Source organism: Trichechus manatus, unplaced genomic scaffold (genome assembly GCF_000243295.1).
Source record: "Trichechus manatus latirostris isolate Lorelei unplaced genomic scaffold, TriManLat1.0 scaffold00047, whole genome shotgun sequence".
NCBI classification, from domain to species: Eukaryota; Metazoa; Chordata; class Mammalia; order Sirenia; family Trichechidae; genus Trichechus; species Trichechus manatus.
In genome coordinates this window covers 9814042-9835212 of record NW_004443983.1, presented here as the reverse complement: position 1 = coordinate 9835212, position 21171 = coordinate 9814042, and the positions used below count along the sequence as shown (strand labels likewise).

At 39.4% G+C, this 21171-nt stretch overlaps 1 protein-coding gene across 1 annotated transcript in view; it reads right to left on the bottom strand.

Annotated features, from left to right (window-relative positions):
* The window catches only part of EPB41L4A (erythrocyte membrane protein band 4.1 like 4A), a 330037-nt gene that overhangs the window by 181989 nt on the left and 126877 nt on the right, over window positions 1-21171 (bottom strand). Inside the window, exon 2 of the mRNA XM_004376996.2 lies at window positions 3119-3223. Coding sequence (XP_004377053.1) covers window positions 3119-3223 — 105 coding nt within the window. The remainder of the gene's footprint in view (window positions 1-3118; window positions 3224-21171) is intronic.

Genomic DNA, 21171 nt, shown 5'->3' with positions numbered 1-21171 from the left:
ACAACCACTTTGGAAATTGATTTGGTGCTTCCTTAAAAAGCTAGAAATAGAAGTGCCATACAATCCAGCTATCCCACGCCTTGGAATATATCCTAGAGAAATAAGAGCCCTCACATGAATAGAAAAATGCACACCCATGTTCACTGCAGCATGGTTCACAATAGCAAAAAGATGAAAACAACCTAGGTGCCTATCAGTGGATGAATGGATAAACAAATTTTGGTATAGCCACACAGTGGAATACTGTGCAACGATAAAGAACAACGATGAAGCCATGAAACGTAACATGGCAGAAGCTGGAACTCATTATGCTGAGTGAATTTAGTCAGTCACAGAAGGACAAATATTGTATAAGACCGCTATTAAAAGAACCCAAGAAAAGGTTTAAACACAGAAGAAAACGCTCTTTAATGGTTACGAGGGTGGAGAGGGAGGGTGAGGTTATTTACTAACTAGATAGTAGGTAAGAATTATCTCAGGTGGAGGGAAGGACAACATACACTACAGGGGAAGTCAGCACAGCTGGACTAAACCAAAGCTAAGAAGTTTCCTAAATACAGTCAAACACTTTGAGGGACAGAGTAGCAGAAGTAGGCATCTAGGGACCATGCTTTCAGGGGACACCTAGGTCAATTGGCATAATAAAGCTTATTAAGAAAATGTTCTGCATTCTACTTTGGTGAGTGGCATCTGGGGTCTTTAAAGCTTGCAAGCGGCCATCTAAGATCCATCAAGTGGTCCCAACCACCTGGAGCAGAGAAGAATGAAGAACACCAAAGACACAAGGGAAGTATTAGCCCAAGAGACAGAAAGGGACACATAAACCAGAGACTTCATTAACCTGAGACCAGAACAACTAGATAGTGCCCAGCTACCACCAATGACCTCCCTGACGGGGAACACAACAGAGAGTCCTGGATGGAGAAGGAAAAAGGTGGGGTGCAGAACTCAAAGTCTAGTAAGAAGACCAGACTTATGGTCTGACTGAGACTGGAGGAACCCTGGAAAGCATGGACCCTGGATTCTCTATCAGCCCAGAACTAAAACAGTTTCCGAGGCCAACTCTTCAGACAGGGATTGGATTGGACTGTGGGATATAAAGTGATACTCGTGAGGAGTGTGCCTCTTAGCTCAAGTAGATATAAGAGACTAAACAGGAAGTTTCTGTCAGGAGGAGGGATGCGAAGACAGAGAGGGTTAGGAGCTGGCTGAAGGTTGAATGGACATGGGGAATCAGTGGTGGAAAGGAGGAGTGTGCTGTCACAGTATGGGGAGAGCAATTAGATTCACATAACATCGTATGTATAAATTTTCATATGGGAAAAAATAAAAAATAAACATGCAAAGACTAAGCAATGTTTGAAAATCATCTCTATTTTAGCTGAGTTCACAAATTCAAGAGGCAAAAATTAGTTTTTCATGTCATTTGCATCAAAACAACACGAGTTCACAGTTTCTTCTAAATTTGTCATTTTATTTTTTCTTAAAACCCATAACACAACCACTACAACGAATGCTAAACCTTAGAAGTAAAAGTAAGAGGAAAAAAAAATGTTTTCAGTGTTAATATAAAGCTATAAAACTTTAAATAAACATAACTAAACTAACTACTAATTCTTCTGCAGCAATAATGGACATTGTTTGAAATTCTCTAGCTTTTCACAATTTTTCCTTTATATAGTAAAATAAAAGAAAAGAAAGATAAAGTCTATATAATTTTAGCAAGATAGTCAGTCCTCCCAGACAGGGTCTGACATACTAGATAAGATCAGGAAACTATATCTTTCTCTGATAGGAAAAATGTTATTTCAAAAATATGAATGTAGTGCAAGATACCGTCTGTAGTCTTCAACGTCATCGTTCAGTATAGATTTACAGTTCTGCTATATTGACTTATGGACTGTGTGGGAGAGAATTCAGTGCCCTTTTCTCTTTCTTTGAAGTGTTAATTTAATGACCGCTTACCTTTAGACAGGTATTTCTTTCTGCGGAAAGCTAACCAACACCCAATTTTTTATTCCTACCTTGTGAAATATTCCTGCTAAACAGAACGGATTATGAAACCAGCTTGAGAAAAATCACCAGTTATCACCATCAATAGCATTCCATCTGCCTGCCTCTTTTCATCCTAGCACACTCCTGGGGCCAAAGCACAGTAACACCACTCACAGATAATTATGGTCCTCACTGAAGGGGCCCAAATGACCCAGCAGAGGCTGTGGGTACCAATGAAGGATGAGGAGGAAACTTTGTTTCAATAGTTGAATGGCGCAAAAAATAAAAGGTAAGTCAATTAGGGTACTTTTAAGGTAAATGTATGAGTATTTGGCATAAGACTGTCTATCTGGGAGCCCTACCTGAAGTTAAGATCTTAGACTAAACCAAAAGTCACATTAATGAATATCCTTCATCACTTAAAATCATCACCTCTAAAGTCTTTCCTTTGTTCATCATCCAAGAGACAGCTTTTCAGCCTTAAAAACCATATAGAATCTATACTAACCACTTTGATGAGTTTCTTAGTAACTCTCCACCATCCGACCACTAAGGCAGATCTTCTGAGTTAACCCTGGTGAACATTTGGGCATCAGACACCAAAAACCAGATTGCCTTTATTAGTCTTACTACAGCAGCCTCATGAATAAAAAACCTCTACTTATTTGATTTCATAATTGCTCATCCAACTTTTAAAACTTACATAGGCACCTTTTTACACTGGACATGTTTCTTCTATTAATTATTTACTTTCTTAAAAGGCAGTAATATCTGTCGCTTTGAGAGACTAGCCACTTGCCTCTTAACACATATTTAATGACTTATTAAGTCCCTTTAATAGCACAAATGAAAAGCACTCATTATGATATAGTTGCAAAAATAGAACCCCTGTAAGCCATCTGCAAAGAGGACTGCATACATTTAAGTGTGTGCCCTGCAAATTGTAGACTTTTGGCGAAAGAGGGAAAAAAGGCAAAGAAATTATCAAGGGAAAACATTCTTGATGTTTTCAAAGTCATTTTCAGTTACAAAGAAACTAGCTATCTAAAACCACATCAGGAAAGGCCAGAGATAGAGTGAAATTTATAACCAGAAAAACATCATATGAAGTCATTGTACTCACTGTCTGATGGCTTCTGTCACAGTAACGCAGCCCAAAATAATCTATCTCCACGAGGTTTATGTGACGGAATACGTGGTCAAGGACAACGGAACCTTTAGTTGACTTCTGCAAAAAGATTTCACAGTTTTATTTTTTTTAAACAAGATATTTTGTCTTTGTCAGTAGGGCACAGTCATGGTTCTCATGTTTCATTAGCTCAGCTCACAATGCAAACAATTTTATTACCCTGTAGTTCCCTCTTTCAGTTTTGCCTCATTTACCAGGAAAAAACGTGATTTAAAGTAAATAATATTAAAGAAAATGATTTGGGAAATAATTTTAAAATTTTGTTGTTGTTGTTAGTTGCCATCGAGTTGGATCCAACTCATGGTGACCCTACTTGTACAGAATATAACCACTCCAAATACAACTGCTCCAAAGGCTCTGACTTTTTGGAAACAGATCATCAGTTCTGTCTTCTGAGGCATGTCTGGGTGGGTTTTAAATCAATGCAAGCTTCTTATAGGATTGTGAATTATCTTCAGGACAAAATTCTTCTTTTAATAAAAGATACCCTTTTATATATACAAAGCATGTAACACTTTCTTTGCCTAAAATCCCTGTCTTTACTTTAAAAAAGCAATTTTCACCTCTATCATTACTTCACAACTAAGAAGATACATAAAATTAAAATAACAATAGTCAAAGCTTTTATTTTTAATCCTCAAATAATAAAACCATAGATTAAAGCTGCTAAAACCAATGTTCTGTAAAGCCCTTGTGAAGATATTTTACGTTATCTCTTTCCCATAAGCACAGACATAAAGAAAGCACTTCCTCTGGATGCTTTTTAAATGCTGACAACTATCTAAAAATCTAATCTCTCCTCTCCCCTTCCCACTAGGTACACAGATTCTTTAAATTAAGATTTTTATCATCTGACCTATTAGATACCAATTATTCACATGTATAATATAAATATTTAATTAGCAAGCACTGCTCCACATACCACATTAATCTTGAAAAATAACCCATTTCATGTGTACAGATAGAGATTTTTCCTATCTTTTGCCCATTATTGGAAGGTGCAGCAAGGTAGTAAAAGAAAATCCCTGAGAAGTCACACCCTGTGGTAAGGAAGTAGGGCTTCGGTTCTTTGCACCTTCCCTCAAAGAATTATCATTACGTGCTTATCCATGTGCAGTGAGTGCTCAATCTTGCACTGCTTTTAGAAAATGGATTTTTAATGTAAGTGAAATGTTTTGATTAAATGTATTATAAAATGCGTGATATGAGGTGATAAAGGAGCCCTGGTAGGCCAAACAGTTAAGTGCTTAGCTGCCAACCGAAAAGTCAGCAGTTCAAATCCACCAAGTGACTGTGAGGGAGAAAGACCTGGCGATCTGCTTCCATAAAGATTACAGTCTAGGAAACCCCGTGGGGGCAGTTCTACTCTCCCACATGGGTTTGCTATCAGTTAGAACAGATTCTAAGGCACCTAACAATAACAGCAGGAGGTGATAAATGTACACACTGGGAGAAGATAGTTCTTTTTATAAATCCCACAGGTATTTTGTTTTTCTCTAAACTACTTCAGTTAAACTTAATTTGTCCCCTTTTCAAAATCCATTAGAGAATTTATTTATAAACAAAAGGCCCTTCTAGGATGGACTTTTAGGTTGTTGGACATAACAAATACCAAACCAAAAAATTCATTGCCCTCAGGTCTATTCCAACTTATAGCTACCCTATAGGACAAAGTAGAACTGCCCAGTAGGGTTTCCAAGGCTGTAATTTTTATGAAAGCATACTGTTCTCCCACAGATCAGCTAGTGGATTTAAACCTCTGAACTTCTGGTTAGCAGCTGAGCTCTTAACCACTGCGCCACCAAACCAACCACCAAACCCATTGCCATAGAGCCAATTCCAACTCATAGCAACCCTATAGGACAGAGTAGAACTGCCCCATAGAGTTTCCAAGGAGCAGCTGGTGGATTTGAACTGCTGGCCTTTTGGTTAGCAGCTGAATGAGTAACCACGTTGCCACACACACACACAAAAAAAAACCTAACCCATTGCCATCGAGCTGATTCTGACTCATAGCAACCCTATAGGACAGAGTAGAACTGCCCGATAAGGTTTCCAAGGAGTGCCTGGTAGAGTCAAACTGCCGACCTTTTGGTTAGCAGTCAAACTCTTAACCACTATGCCACCAGGGTTTCCACTCTGCCACCAGGACTCCTTAATACCACATCCAGTAAATGTCTCTTTGTGCTCAAGCACCTACGTATTTCTTTAGGGTAGAAGCCTGGAAGTGAAATTACTCATCTGAAGGGTTGTTGTTGTTGTTAGATTCCGTCAAATTCTGACGCATAGCAACCCTATGCACAACAGAATGAAATGCTGCCAGGTCCTGAGCCATCCTCACAATCGTTGTTATGCTTGAGCCCATTGTTGTAGCCACTGTGTCAATCCATCTCATGGAGAGTCTTCCCCTTTTTCTCTGACCCTCTATTTTACCAAGCATGATGTCCTTCTGCAGGGACTGGTCCCTCCTGATAAAATGTTTGAAGTACATGAAACAAACTCTTGCCATCCTTGCTTCCAAGGAGCATTCGGGCTATCCATCTTTCAAGACAGATTTGTTTGTTCTTCTGGCAGTCCGTGGTGTATTCAATATTCTTCACCAACACTGTAATTCAAAGGCATCAATTCTTCTTCGGTCTTCCTTATTCATTGTCCAACCTTCCCATGCATATAAAGTGATTGAAAATACCATTGCTTGGGTCAGGTGTACCTCAGTCCCCAAAGTGACATCTTTACTTTTTGACACTTTAAAGACGTCTTTTGCAGCAGATTTGCCCAAGGTAGTGTGTCATTTGATTTCTTGACTGCTTCCATGGATGCTGATTGTGGATCCAAGTAAAATGAAATCCCTGACAACTTCAATCTCTTCTCCATTTATCATGATGTTGCTATTTGGTCTAGTTGTGAGGATTTTTGTTTTCTTTATGCTGAGATACAATCCATACTGAAGGCTGTAGTCTTTGATCTTCATTAGTAAGGGCTTCATTCAAGTCCTCTTCACTTTCAGCAAACAAGGTTGTGTCATCTGCATATTACAGGCTGTTAATGAGTCTTCCTCCAATCCTAATGCTGAGTTAGTTCTTCTTCATATGGGCCAGCTTCTTGGATTCTTTGCTCAGCATACAGATTGAATAAGCATGGTGAAAGCATACAACCGTGAGGCACACCTTTCCTTATTTTAAACTACACAGTATCCCCTTGCTCTCATCGAATGACTGCCACTTGGTCTGTGTACAGGTTCCTCATGAGCACGATTACATGTTCTGGAATTTCCATTCTTTGCAATGTTAGCCATAATTTATCATGTTCCACACAGTCAAATGTCTTTGCATAGTCAATAAAACACAGGTAAACATCTTTCTGTTATTCTCTGCTTCCAGCCAAGATCCATATGACATCAGCAATGATATCCCTCATTCCATGACTTCTTCTGAATCCAGCTTGAAGGGTTTGCACACTTAAAAGTACAGTAGGTACTGCCAAAAAGATCATTAACAATTCATTCAATGAGAGTACATTTCCCCACACCCTTGCCAACATTTGGATTGAGTAAATATTTTCCAATCTGATTGAACAAAAAAAGGGGGAAAAGTCATTTTAATTTGCATTTTCCTGACACTAATAAAAGTAAACACCCTTTTATGCACTTACTAGCCAACTGTATTTCCTAGCATTTGGGTTAAGTGCTCCCTACCCAAAAATTTGCAAGCAAATTCTCCTAAATGCTTCTAATACTTACACATTTAATCTAATACATTGCGCTGTTCAATACATCTGGAAATTATTTTTGTTTTTGGGACAAGAACCTAACTTATTTCCAAATGGATACATAATAACCCCACCAAAGACCCAAAATTTCCCTTGTAATTTTAAAAAATTTTATCATCTACTAAATTAACCCACATTGTATACCATGGATTATTCCTGTATTCCTGGACCAATGCCCGAAATTGTCCTCACCTATTCTTGGACATTTTTCTCTGCTAAAGGAAGTTTAAAACTAGCTTGCCAATTTAAAAAAAAAAAAAACACTTCTTTTGGGATTTTGATTGGAATTAAATTTATTAACAGGCTGAATAACTTGGGGAGGATGATACCATATTTACAAAATTAAACCTATACAGCTTTCTTTTATAACCTTCAAGGAAATTTAATACTTTTCTTCATGTAGGTCTTGCAAAATTCCACTTAGGCTTTGTGACGGGCAGAATTTCCAAAATGGCCTCCAAAAATGTCCTTCTTTAATCCCTGGAATTTGAGAATATGATGAGATATCACTTCTGTGATTGTATTATGTTAGATGGCACAGTTGACCTTAAGATAGGGAGAGTGTCTGGGTGGGCCTAATTTAATTACATGGGTCCTTTTTTCCAGCAGAAGGGGAAGAAAAAAGTGGAAGGCAGAAAGGAAGTCAAAGAGATTTGAAGTGTGAGAAGGATTTGACACAACGTTGTCACTTGAAGATGGAGGGAAGCCATGTGAGAAGGAATTCCAGCAGCCTCAGGAGCTAAGGGTAGCCCCCAGCTAAAACAGGATCTCAGTCCTATAACCACAAGGGCTGGATTCTGCCAACAATCTGAAAGACTTTGGAAGTGAACAGAATGTGAGAATCTGAGCAAAGAACTCAGCCATGCCATCCTGAACCTCTGACCTACAGAACCATGAGATAATAAATGGTACTATTTTAAGCCACAAAGTTTGTGGCCTCAGAAGAAAGACCTGGCAATTTACTTCCAAAAAAATCAGCCATTGAAAACCCTATGGAACATAGTTCTACTCTGACACACATGGGGTTGCTATGAGTTGGCATCAACCCAACGACAACTGGAGGAAAAGAAAAAGTTTGTGTTAGTTTGTTTACACAGCAATAAAAAAGTAACCCAGGTTTACCCTTATTTTATAGTTTTATTGTTGTTATATTATACTTTCTGACTGGCTATTGCTAGTATAAAGGAAAGCAACTGATTTTTCTACTTTGGTCTAATTCCCAGCCATCTTGCTAAATGCTTATTAGGTAAAATAGCTTATATATGGAATCTTTTCAGATAACTACATTTTCTACAAATAATAAGAGTACTTTTCAAAATGTCTCCTCCATATTTATTTCTCTTTTTTTACTGCATTGGCTGGGACTTCAAATAGAAGGATGATTGGTAGTTGTGACAGCACGCATCCTTATCTTCTTCCTGGTTTTAATGAGATTGCTTCTAAAATTTCATCACTAAATATAATGATGGTTTTGGGGTCCTGGTAAAAAAAATATTTTTATGCCTCTCCATCACCTGTCAGTTTGTTGCACAATGATGGCTTGTGCGTGCCTGTGATGCTGAAAGATACGTCGCCAGTATTTCAAACACCACTAGGGTTACCCATGGTGCACAGGTTTCAGCGGATCTTCTAGAATAAGACAGACGAGGAATAAAGGTCTGGTGATCTACTTCTGAAAATTAGCCAATGTAAACCTTATGGATCACAACAGAATATTTGTCCAATATAGTGCTGGAAACTGAGTCCCCAGGTTAAAAGGTACTCAACAATGGACTCAAGCATACCAACAATCATGAAGATGGTGTAGGACCAAACATTTTGTTCTGTTATACACAAGGTCGCCATGAGTTGGAGTCAACTCAACGGCAACTAACAACAACATTTTCACTAGACACGTTAGCTTTTTCATATTTATTTATAAAGCATAAAAATGATATATTCTACTCATGAAGACTGCACAGAAAAGCAAGCTTGGAAAACCAGCTCAGTAGTTTGGAAAGTATATTAAAACTGCAAAAATTTCATGCACAGGAAGAAACCACCATTTTCTAAAACTATCATTCCAAAAATACCAGAACATCATCCGTAGATCCTCTGTTACCATTTTGCATTTACACAGAATCTGGCTGCTGAAAATACAGGCCTCCCCTGCTATCAAAAGTAGAGTGTTCCTATGATACCTTTCGTAAGCCAAAATGGTGTAAAGCGAAGAAGGAATTACCATTAATTTATATGGGAAAAACTTTTAAGCAGTCCCAGACCCAAAAAATAACCTACCAAATCATACCCAATAACACACAAAACCTAAAATAACACTAACATGCCGTGTTCACAGACACAGCTCAATGTTATGACGGCTTGATGCTGAGATACTGAGTGTAGCTCCCAGAGAAGGCGCTTGGTGACGCCACTCTCAGGGTGCACACTGCCTCTTTAACAGGTCGCTGCAAAACAAATACCAAATGCTAGTTTCACTTTTTGCATTTTTTTCATAAAAGCAAAAATCCTCTTTGATTTCTTTCAGTTAGCAAAAATAGGTACTAAGGCAGATGTTTCATAAAAGCAAAGTGGCGTAAAGCGTACTTTGGAAAAGTGAGGGATACCTGTACTTTACAAATATTATCCTTTAGCAATTCTGTTATCCTCTACAGAGACAAGTAAAGCCTCCAGTGTTATGCAATAAATTCAGTGCTGACCTAAGAAAAAACATGATGTCTCATGATTCCCTCTACAGTTTTCTGTACAGCAAGGTGTGTCTACACACGCACCTGGAGCAGAGCCAGGCAAGCCTCAGAAACTCGGTATTTCTGTCACCATTTCCAGCAAACATGTACATGAAAATCTCTTAAATTCTCATCTGTCATACTGTAATATGACAAGACTCACAAAGCACGGATGCCAGCAGCAAATTAGCTACTAGGGTGGGAGTGCACATCTGCAGCTCACGTATCTGTCAGTCCTGCCCTACTGACCTCTTTCAATAACCCTCCTTTAATTTTTATTTTATTGTTATGCCTCCTGCTCTTAAACATATGGATAATTTCATTCTTCATATAGGTTCTTCGTAGACATTATCTGTGAGTTTATATTTTGCAGTTAAAATTGAAAGATGATTTTGGAAGAAATAATCTTTGAAAAAATAAAGAAAGAACTGATGGAGCAGAGGCCTCAGATAAGTAAAGCATTACTCAAGAAGAAGAACAAAGTGGGAAGCCTCACACTACCTGATTTTAAAATCTATTATACCACCACAGTAGTCAAAACAGCCTGGTACTGGTACAACAACAGATACACAGACCAGTGGAACAGAATTGAGAATCTAGATGTAAATTCATCCACCCACGAGCAGCTGATATTTCACAAAGGTCCAAAGTCCGTTAATTGGGGAAAAGACAGTCTCTTTAACAAATAGTGCTGGCATAACTGGATATCCATCTGCAAAAAAACTGAAACAAGGCCCATTTCTCACACTATGCACAAAAACTAACTCAAAATGGATCAAAGGCCTAAATATAAAATTGAAAATGATAAAATCATGGAAGAAAAAATAGGAACAACACTAGAGGCCCTAATACATGGCATAAGCAGAATACAAAACAGCTAATAATGCACAAATACCGGAAGAGAAACTAGATAACTGGGAGCTTCTAAAAATCAAACACTTATGCTCATCAAAAGACTTCACCAAAAGAGTACAAAGACAACCTACAGACTGGGAAAAAATTTTTGGCCACGACATATCTGATCAGGGTCTAATCTCTAAAATCTACAAGATACTGCAAAACCTCAACAACAAACAGACAAATAACGCAATTAAAAAATGGGCAAAGGATATGAACAGGCACTTCACCAAGGAAGATATTAAGGTGGCTAACAGACACATGAAGAAATGCTCATGATCATTAGCCATTAGAGAAATGGAAATCAAAACTACAATGAGATACCATCTCACCCCAACAAGGCTAGCATTAATCCAAAAAACACAAAATAATAAATGTTGAAGAGGTTGTGGAGAGACTGGAACACTTATACACTGCTGGTGGGAATGTAAAATGGTACAACCACTCTTCCTTAAAAAGCTACAAATAGAATTACCACACAATCCAGCAATCCCACTCCTTGGAATATATCCTAGAGAAATAAGAGCCCTCACACGAATAGACATATGTACACCCATGTTCACTGCAGCACTGTTCACAACAGCAAAAGGATGGAAACAACCTAGGTGCCCATCAACAGATGAATAGATAAATTATGGTATATCCACACAATGGAATACTATGCAACAATAAAGAACAACGATGAATCTGTGAAACATCTCATAACATGGATGAATCTGGAAGGCATTATGCTGAGTGAAATTAGTTGCAAAAGGACAAATATTCTATGAAACCACTATTATAAAAACTCAAGAAAAGGTTTAAACACAGGAGAAAATATTCTTTGATGGTTATGAGGATGGGGAGGGAGGGAGAGGGGAATTCACTAACTAGATAGTAGACAAGAATTATCTTAGGTGAAGGGAAGGACAACACACAGTACAGGGGATGTCAGCACCACTGGACTAAACCGAAAGCTAAGAAATTTCCTGAACACAACCAAACACTTCAACGGACAGAGTAGCAGGGGCAGGGGTCTGGGGACCATGCTTTCATGGGACATCTAGGTCAACTGGCATAACAAAGTTTACTAAGAAAATGTTCTACATCCCACTTTGATGAGTGGCATCTGGGGTCTTAAAAGCTAGTGAGCGGCCATCTAAGATGCAGAAATTTGTCCCAACCCACTTGGAACAAACGAGAATGAAGAATACCAAAGACACAAGGAAAGTATTAGCCTAAGAGACAGAAAGGGCCACATAAACCAGAGACTCCATCAGCCTGAGACCAGAAGAACTAGATGGTGCCTGGCTACCACCAATGACCACCCTGACAGGGAACACAACAGAGAGTCCCTGACAGAGCAGGAGGAAAGTGGGGTGCAGAACTCAAATTCTAATAAAAAGACCAGACTTAATGGTCTGACTGAAACTACAGGAATGCCAGAATACATGGCCCCTGGACTTTCTGTAAACCCTGAACTAAAACCATTCCCAAAGCCAACTCTTCAAAGAATAGACTGGACTATAAAATATAAAATGATACTCGTGAAGAGTGTGCTTCTTAGTTCAAGTAGATACACGAGACTAAATGGGCAGCTCCGTCTGGAGGCGAGATGAGAAGGCAGAAAGGGATAGGAGCTGGCTGAATGGACACAGGAAATCCGGGGTGGAAAGGAGGAGTGTGCAGTCACATTATAGGGATGGCAACTAGGGTCACTTAACAATGTGTGTATAAATTTTTGTATGAGAAACTAATTTGAGCTGTAAACTTTCACCTAAAGCACAATTTAAAAAAAAAACAAACTGATGGAGTAATGTCATGAGAGTCAAAGTAGGAACTGAAGTATACTGGGCAAGGTAAGGAATGTGCCAGTACCAAGACACTGGAAAAAGGACAAGTAAGTAGCATCAAGAATATTATAAAAAAATCATATGACTTCATTCTTTCAAATATTTATTGAGTGCCTATTACATGCTGGAGCCTTGGTGGCACAGTGGTTAAGAGCTTGGCTGCTAACCAAAAGGTTGGCGATTCAAATCCACTAGCTGCTCCTTGGAATCCCTATGCGGCAGTTCTACTCTGTCCTATATGGTCGCTTTGAGTCAGAACCGACTCGATGGCAGTGGGTTTTGTGTTTTTTGTTTGTTTGTTTGTTTATGTTTGTTTTTGTATTACCTGCTGGCAAATGATTAATCTCTGGAAAATGGAAAAAGTTTACCAATAAATACCAGAGGAGAGGAAGACACACCCAAAATACAAGAGGCTGCAATGGGCACCTAGAGAAGCTCTGGGGCTGTGGAGTGACTAAGGAGCTTTTAAGAGACTCTCTAAAAACCAACAGAGAGACCGCTGGTTTTCATTGAAAGTTCTTCTGTGCATTTGACTAGTTAGCATGAGCACATACTACTTGAATAAAAACATTTCAAAAGAGGAAAAGTATGCCAAGTGGAAATTAGTCATTACCTTTTTTTGTTTATGGAGATATTCATTGTTTTGTGGATTTGGTTTGTACATGAAGAAGTGTTAAGTAAAGAAAGTGTTAAAGATAGGAGTATGGTGGTGAGCTGTCAATTTGTCATTTGTAGCCCCCTTTAAGCATAAACAATTCATACTCCTCATTCCCCTAATCACCCCCTGAAAAAAAGAAAAAAATGTTACTTTCAGACTGTTTGATCTGAGTTCTTCTGGAGCCCTTAGAGCACGCAGACCTAACTGTCACAGGCCATTATACACCAGTGTGGAGGCTACATCTGTCCTGTCCTTAAACACTGAGACACGGGCTTTGTTTCTAAATTAGATGGGTAGTTTCATTTGAAACTTGAGTAAAATTTTAGTTTTATCTTTACTTTACATCTATAGAGTTATTATTGACAATTTGATATCGGATAGATAATTCTTTAAAAGAGCGTAATGCTCATGGTAAACTTTATTTACTAATTTAGCCAAACAGTTGTTTAGTTTTCTTTACACAGTGAAATAAATCTGACAGGAATTTGGTTTTTCATCATCAGGAAAACAAAAAAGACAGAACAAGAGACAGTAAGAAGAAAATAATTACTTAAAGGAATTTTCTGACTTTTTATAATTCTATTCTGAAGAACTTCCTTTAAATCTTACAAAGTATTCATTTACTTTTAAAATGAGAGTAAATAAATGTCTCTGACATATTTCTGGGTTGTGAATTATATGCCACTTACCTCTCAGCAAATATGGACAGAATTACTTTCATTACTGACACACTAGCAACATTCTAGAAAGAACAGAACTACAAGAGGCTTATAAACTTAGAGAAAGACTACTAAGTAGGTAATGCTTATTTGAAAATACCATCATAGGGCTTTCAACCAGAACAATGAATTCTTCAAATGAGTAATAACACCTTTGCAAAGTAACAAGACATTACAAACAGGAAAGGCAGGTTTTTGCCAGCTGCATAAAACGGTAACTCTTACATTCTAGACAAACAGCTTACTCCTTCACAAAGGGAAAATCAACCTTTAAAAAAATCCCTTTATGTTACACTTTAAAAATTCACTATATCTTTATTTAGTATTTTTAACATAATAGATTCCAAGTTCTCCAGGAGAACATAAATCAATGTTAAAGTCTTTTAGCTTAGGCCCATTAGGGTAAGGTACCGTAGGGGCGTGGCGGGGGTGGGGGTGATACCTTCCTCAGGCACCAATGGTAATTCCTTTCAGAGCAAGCGCTGTGAGCCACCATCTAGTGGTACCTAAGAATTACCTCATCTTCTAGGTGAGGGATTTGTAAAGAAAATCCTCATTCATCATAAAAATGAGCGAAACATGATTATTTTCCAAGGTGCTATTTATGTTTTCCACGTACAAAATTTTGTTCACACTTAGACAAACTCCTCTCAGACTTTCATCCAGTGTTTAAGCAGTGATGGTTCGGTGGTAGAATTCTCATCTTCCGTGCAGGAGACCCATGTTTGATTTCTGGCCAGTGTACCTCAAGCGCAGCCACCACCCACCCATCTCTCACTGGAGGCTTGCACACTGCTATGATGCTAGACAGGTTTCAGCAGGGCGTCCAGACTAAGACTGACTAGGAAGAAAGGCTTGGAGATCTACTTTCGAAAATCAGTCAATGAAAAATCTATGGATCCAAAGATCAAATCCAGAACTGATTATGGGGATGCGCAAGACCAGGCAGCGTTTTGTTTCTTTGTGAGTGGGGTCTCCATTAGCTGGGGGCCAAATCCACGGCAGCTAACAACTTTGCTACATAATAAATCACCTCAAAACTTTGTGGCTTAAAACAACAACAAGTTGCTCACTATTCTGCAATTGGACAGGGCTTAGAGGGGACAGCTAGCGTGTGCTCCATCTGGTGTTGGCTGGGGAGGTTTGCCTGGGATCAAGAATACAAGGCGGCTTCATTCACATATCTGGCACCTCAGCTGGGGTTGTTGGAATGGATGGAGGCTGGCTGGACCTCTCCCTCTCTTCAAATCTCTCATCCTCCACAGCCTCCCACTATAGCAAGGTAACTTTATTTTTTTTTTTTTTTTTTTTTCATTTTGGTGAAACTATAGACAGCAGAACATACACCCATTTGTCAATTTCTACATGTACAACTCAATAACATTGGTTACAGTCTTTACACTGTGTGACCATTCTATCTCTACACATATTGTTTCACCATCATTGACTTAGACTCACTAACCCCTAAACTTCACATCTATACTTCAGAGTTATCGTTGATAATTTGATATCATATAGATAATTCTTTAAAAGACCGCAATGCTCGTTGTTGTTAGGTGCTGCTGAGTCGATTCCAACTCATAGCGACCCTACGTACAACAGAACAAAACGGTGCCTGGTCCTGTGCCATGCTCACAATTGTTGTTATGCTTGAGCCCATTGTGGCAGCCACTGTGTCAGTCTATCTTGTTGAGGGTCTTCCTCTTTTTTGCAGACCCTCTTCTTTACCAAGCATGATGTCCTTCTCTAGGGACTGATCCCTCTGGATAACATGATTCCTGGTAGCAATGTTCATGGTGAACTTTATTTACTAATTTAGCTAAACAGTTGTTCAGTTTAAAGATGACTTTAGGGCATAATTTCAGTTTATGGTATGAAGATTTTCTCAGAGCAATAGATTCGGGGGTTCCTCCAGTCTCAATAGGTCCAGTAAGTCTGGATTCTATAAGAATTTTAAATTCTGTTCCACATTTTTCCCCTTTTGATAAGGATTCATCTATTGATTCCATGAACAAAATGTTCAGTACTGGTAGTCGGGTACCATCCAGTTCTTCTCATGATCTCATGGCTAAGGAGGCAGAAGTTTATGGAGGTAGTTATACCTGCAGTCCAGTTCCTTCTCCAATTCCTGGGTCTCCTTCTTTCTCTCCTGCTCCCGGTGAACAAAGACAAATTGTTATATCTTGGATGACTGCTCACAAGCTTTTAAGACCCCACATTCTGACTTCTTTACTTGATGGTTAAGTACTCCAAGAAAACAAGAGTCAAAGCTGCCAAGCTTCTTTAGACCCAGGGCTGGCACAGTAACACTCTCACTCCACTCTATTGGTCAATGCAAGTCAGAGTCAGCCCAGATGCAAAGGGAGGGAACATAGATTCCATCTCTGGATAGAAGGAGTGACATGAACTTATAGTGAGTGACTAGAAGAAACTTTGGTGGAAATCTTTGCAGACTACCACATCTCACTTCTTAATTTCACTCTCTAAAACTCTTAAATTCTTCATGTTTTCTTTTGCCAACACTTCTCACTGCTTTATTTCATATTGCAGCCAAAGAAAGAGTAAACAAAAATAAACTATCCTAATCATCTATCTAAGGAGCCCTGGTGGTGCAGTGGTTAAAGTGCTTGGCTGCTAACCAAAAGATCAATGGTTCGAACCCACCAGCCACTCTGGGGGAATAAAGATGTGGCAGTCTTCTTCTGTAAAGATTTACAGCCTTGGAAACCCTACGGGGAGGTTCTACTCTGTCCTACAGGGTCGCTGTGAGTTGGAATCTATTTTATGGCAGGGTTTGGTTTATCAGATTATAATCCATGATAGGAAGCCATGAGTCCATGTGAACGTAAATACATAAGTACATAAATAGGAGGAAGAGAAAGCATTTCCTTAGAGTAAAATGCTAAGTAATAAATGAAGGAATGACAGGATTAGACACTTACTATCATAGTGGCAATGCAGTGGTTAAGGGCTATAGCTGCTAACCCAAAAGTCAGCAGTTTGAATCTACCAGCCAGTCCTTGGAAACCCTATGGGGCAGTTCTGCTCTGTCCTACAGAGTCGCTTTGAGTTGAAATTGACTCGACGGCAGCGGGTTTGGTTTTTTTTGGTATCATAGTTATGGAGCCCTAGTGGCACAGTGGTTAAGAGTTTGGCTGCTAACCAAAAGTTCGGCAGTTTGAATCCACCAGCTGTTTCTTAGAAACCCTATGGGGCAGTTCTACTCTGTCCTATAGAGTCACTGTGAGTTGGAATCTACTCAATGGCACTGGGTTTGGTTTGGTTTGGTTTTTGGTATTGTAGTTAAAACTGACTGCGTCAAGAATCATCAGCAGATGCTAAAACTAGTGGGTGAAACTCTAAGAATAAGCTATTTGTATATCTCCTCACAAAATACTTATTAATTACTAAGGATGACAGAGGCACTTTTCAGTGGAGAAACCTGGCAGATACTGCCCTAACTGAATGTTCAATGTTAATTTCAACTGTAATGGGACAAAATGACATCATGCACCACCTAGAAGGGTACAACAAAAAGAATAAAGCATCACTTCTGTGTTTCTCCTGACATAAATAATCTGAACTTAATAATGGATTGGATTTTTTGCTCTAAAAGATATTATTGAGACAACTGACAAAATCTGAATAGGATCTGATTTCGATAGTTACAAAGCACAGTTCTACTCTGATACACATGGGGTTGCCACGAGTCAGAATTGACTTGACAGAAACTGGTTGGTTGGTTTTTGACCATGATTATGTATTAGAGGGTCCTTGTTTGTAGATCATATGCACTAAAGTATTCAAGTGTAATGAGGCCTCATGTTTACAACTTACTCCCATATGGTTCAGTTAAGATAAAGAAAAAAAACACTGATAAAGCATATGTGATAAAATATCAGCAATTTCACCTGTGGGTGAGAAGGGTATACAGAGTTCTTCATATTGTTCTTGCGACTCCTCTGTAAATTTGAAATTATTTCCAAATAAAAAGGTTTTTTTGTTTTTTTTTCAAATCTCTCATCGTAAAACTTGGCAACACACACTGGTGATGGTTGTACAACATGATTAATATAATCACAGTCAGTGAATTTTACATGTAAAAAATGTTGAACTGGCAAATGTTGTGACATATATATCTCACAGCATATATATGTATATGTATGTGTCTATATGTCTCTGTCATCTAGTGCTGCCATAACAGAAATACTACAAGTGGATGGTTTTAACAAAGAAAAGTTTATTTCCTCACAGTTAAAGTAGGCTAAAAGTCCAAATTCAGGGTGTCAGCTCCAGGGGAAGTCTTTCTCTCTCTGTTGGCCTTCTCATCAGTGTTCTCCTGGACTAGGAGCTTCTCGGCGCAGGGACCCCAGTCCAAAGGATGCACTCTCCTCCCGGCACTGCTTTCTTGATGGTATGAGGTCTCACTGCTCACTTCTGTCTTTTATATCTCAAGAGATTGCCTCAGGACAAAATCCAGTCTTGTAGATACAGTCCTGCCTTACTGACACAACTGTCACCCATCCTCCCTCATTAACATCACAGAGGCAGGTTTACAACATACAGAAAAATCACACAGTACCAGGAATCATGGCCCAGCCAAACTGATATACACATTTTTTGGGGGACATAATTCAAACCATGACAGTATATATATATATATGTATATATATGTATATGTATATATATATGTATATATATGTATATGTATATATATATGTATGTATATATGTATATATAATTTTTTTTTAAATCTTCCATCCTCTCCTGTTGCAGGCACCTCAAAAATTCCAGGCCTCTCTCACTCTTCTACCCAGTAGAGCTCTCTTGGTCACTCTGAAACTGGTCCCACATACCCTCTTCTCATCCTTACCTGACTTCAGTCCTTTTGTCCTTTCTTCAGGGACAAGTAGAAGGAGAAAGTTACATGGAAAAAGTAGCAGGAGAAGACTGTGAATCTTCTACATCAGTAATTTTTATTCCATATCATACAACATAATACAGGATTCCATTGAAAGTAGAGATTTTATGAAACATTATAATAACTTTTTCCCTTATAATAACTTTTTCCCTTAATACAAAAGCCCCCAAAGTGAACCAAGAAATATTTCACTAACATCATTTAAATATTTATAGCAATTATTACTTTTTTAAAAAGTAAGATTTTATACAAAACATTCTTTCTATTAAAGGGCAATTTTTCAAAACTGCAGTAGTGATGGGGCAAGAGGTTGGCTTATGAACTCCTGTTAAGTGTCTATTTTTCTCTGCTACCAGCCTGGGCAGCTAGGTTACATCTTACCCTACATGGAGGATAACAGACCCCAGAGCAGAAAGGCTGAAGGAAACAAATCTGAGTCCACAGTCATCAAGTATGAACAAAACAAGCTCCTTTCTCAATTTTTATTTCTTTCTAAGTACTTAAGATAGAGGTCACAATTGGAAGACCATATTTCATGACTTACATGATGTTGTTGTTGTTAATTGCCATACAGTCCATTCCGATTCATGAAGGCCCCATGTGTGCAGAGTAGAACTGCTCCATAGAGTTTTCAAGGCTGTGATCTTTCGAAAGCAGATTGCCAGGATTGTCTTCTGAGGTGTCTCTGGGTGGGTTCAAACCATCAAACTTTCGGATAGCAGTCAAGCACTTAACTCCTTATGCCACCCAGGGACTTCTATGGCCTACGTAAACCCTTTGCCGTTGAGTCGATTCTGACTCATAGCAGCCCTATAGGACAGAGTAGAACGGCCCCATAGGGTCTCCAAAGAGCAGCTGGCGGATTCAAACTGCCGACTTTTCAGTTAGCAGCCAAGATTTTAACAACTGCGCCACCTGGCCTACATAGTGATGTAAAAATCAGGAGATTTTAACTTCTGCCTCCTTGTGAAAGTCAAAACGTCTAGCAACCTGAACCAAATGCCAAAATCAGCTGAAGGAGGGGCAGGGCCAAGATGGCGGAGTAGTCAGACACTTCCCATGGACCCTCTTACAACAAAGACCCAAAAAAACAAGTCAATTGATTATGTATGACAATCTGGGAGACCTGAACATCAAAGGCAAAGTTGAGGAATCGGACTGAGTGGCAGATGGTGCCACTGAGAGAGATGGTGCAGAAGCAGAAAGGAGGTGCCAGACCTAACCCTGCAAGAGCCTGAGCCCTTCAGCCCTGATCAGCTCGGGGGTGAGCAGTGGGGCAGGCAAGCATAGGTGCTTCGGAGGCATATTCCGCACAGGGAGAGATCCAGACACTGAGAGTCTACTCACCCACGTAGAACCAGTGAGAAGCAGCACTTGATCACGGAAAGATAAGTATTAGCGTCTGCCCTACCTGGAGGATCAAAAACACACTCCTCAGGGAAAAGCCTCTCTCCCATTTACCTCCCGACTCTCTGCTGCTCTGCACTGGGTCCCGGACCGGCTTCAGCAATTGCCGAGCCCCCTGGGCTGGAAGTAGGATCCTTCACACTCCCTGAGCCATCCTCCTGGCTTTGGAAAGTGAACAATTTTTTTTGTTGTTGTTGTAATTAAATGAAGTTTACATTTCAACTTAGTCTCCCATACAGAATTTTTTTTTTTTTACATACATTGTTATGAGACCCCAACCACTCACCTGATTCTGCGACAGCACACTCCTCCCCTCTGCCCCTGATTCCCCATGAACGTTAAACCAGCTCCTAACTCTCTCTGCCTTCCCATCTCACCTCTGGACAGAAGCTGCCCATTTGGTCTCTTGTATCTACTTGACTAAGAGGCACATTCTTCACAGGTATCACTGTATGTCCCACAGTCCAGTTCAATGCCTGTCTGAAGAGTTGGCCTCAGAAATTGTTTTAGTTCTGGGGTGATATAGAGTACAGGGGCCATGATTTCTGGGGCACCTCCAGTCTCAGTCAGACCATTAAGTCTGGTCCTCTTACTATAATTTGAGTTCGGCATCCCATCGTTCTACTGCTCCATCAGGGACCCTCTGTTGTGTTCCGTCAGGATGTTCATTGGTGGTAGCTGGGCACCATCTAGTTCTTCTGGTCTCAGGCTGATGAAGTCTCTGGTTTATGTGGCCCTGTCCGTCTCTTGGGTTAATACTTTCCTTGTGTCTTTGGTGTTCTTTATTCTCCTTTACTCCAAGTGGTTGGGACCAATTAATGCATCTTAGATGGCCACTTGCAAGCTTTTGAGACCCCAGACGCCACTCACCAAAGTAGGATGCAGAACATTTTCTTAGTAAGATTTGTTATGCCAATTGACATAGATGTCCCCTGAAAGCATGGTCCCCAGACCCCGCATCCCTGCTATTCTGTCTCTCAAAGTATTTGACTGTATTGAGGAAACTTCTTAGCTTTGGTTTAGTCCAGTTGTGCTGGCTTCCCCTGTAGTGTGTGCTATCTT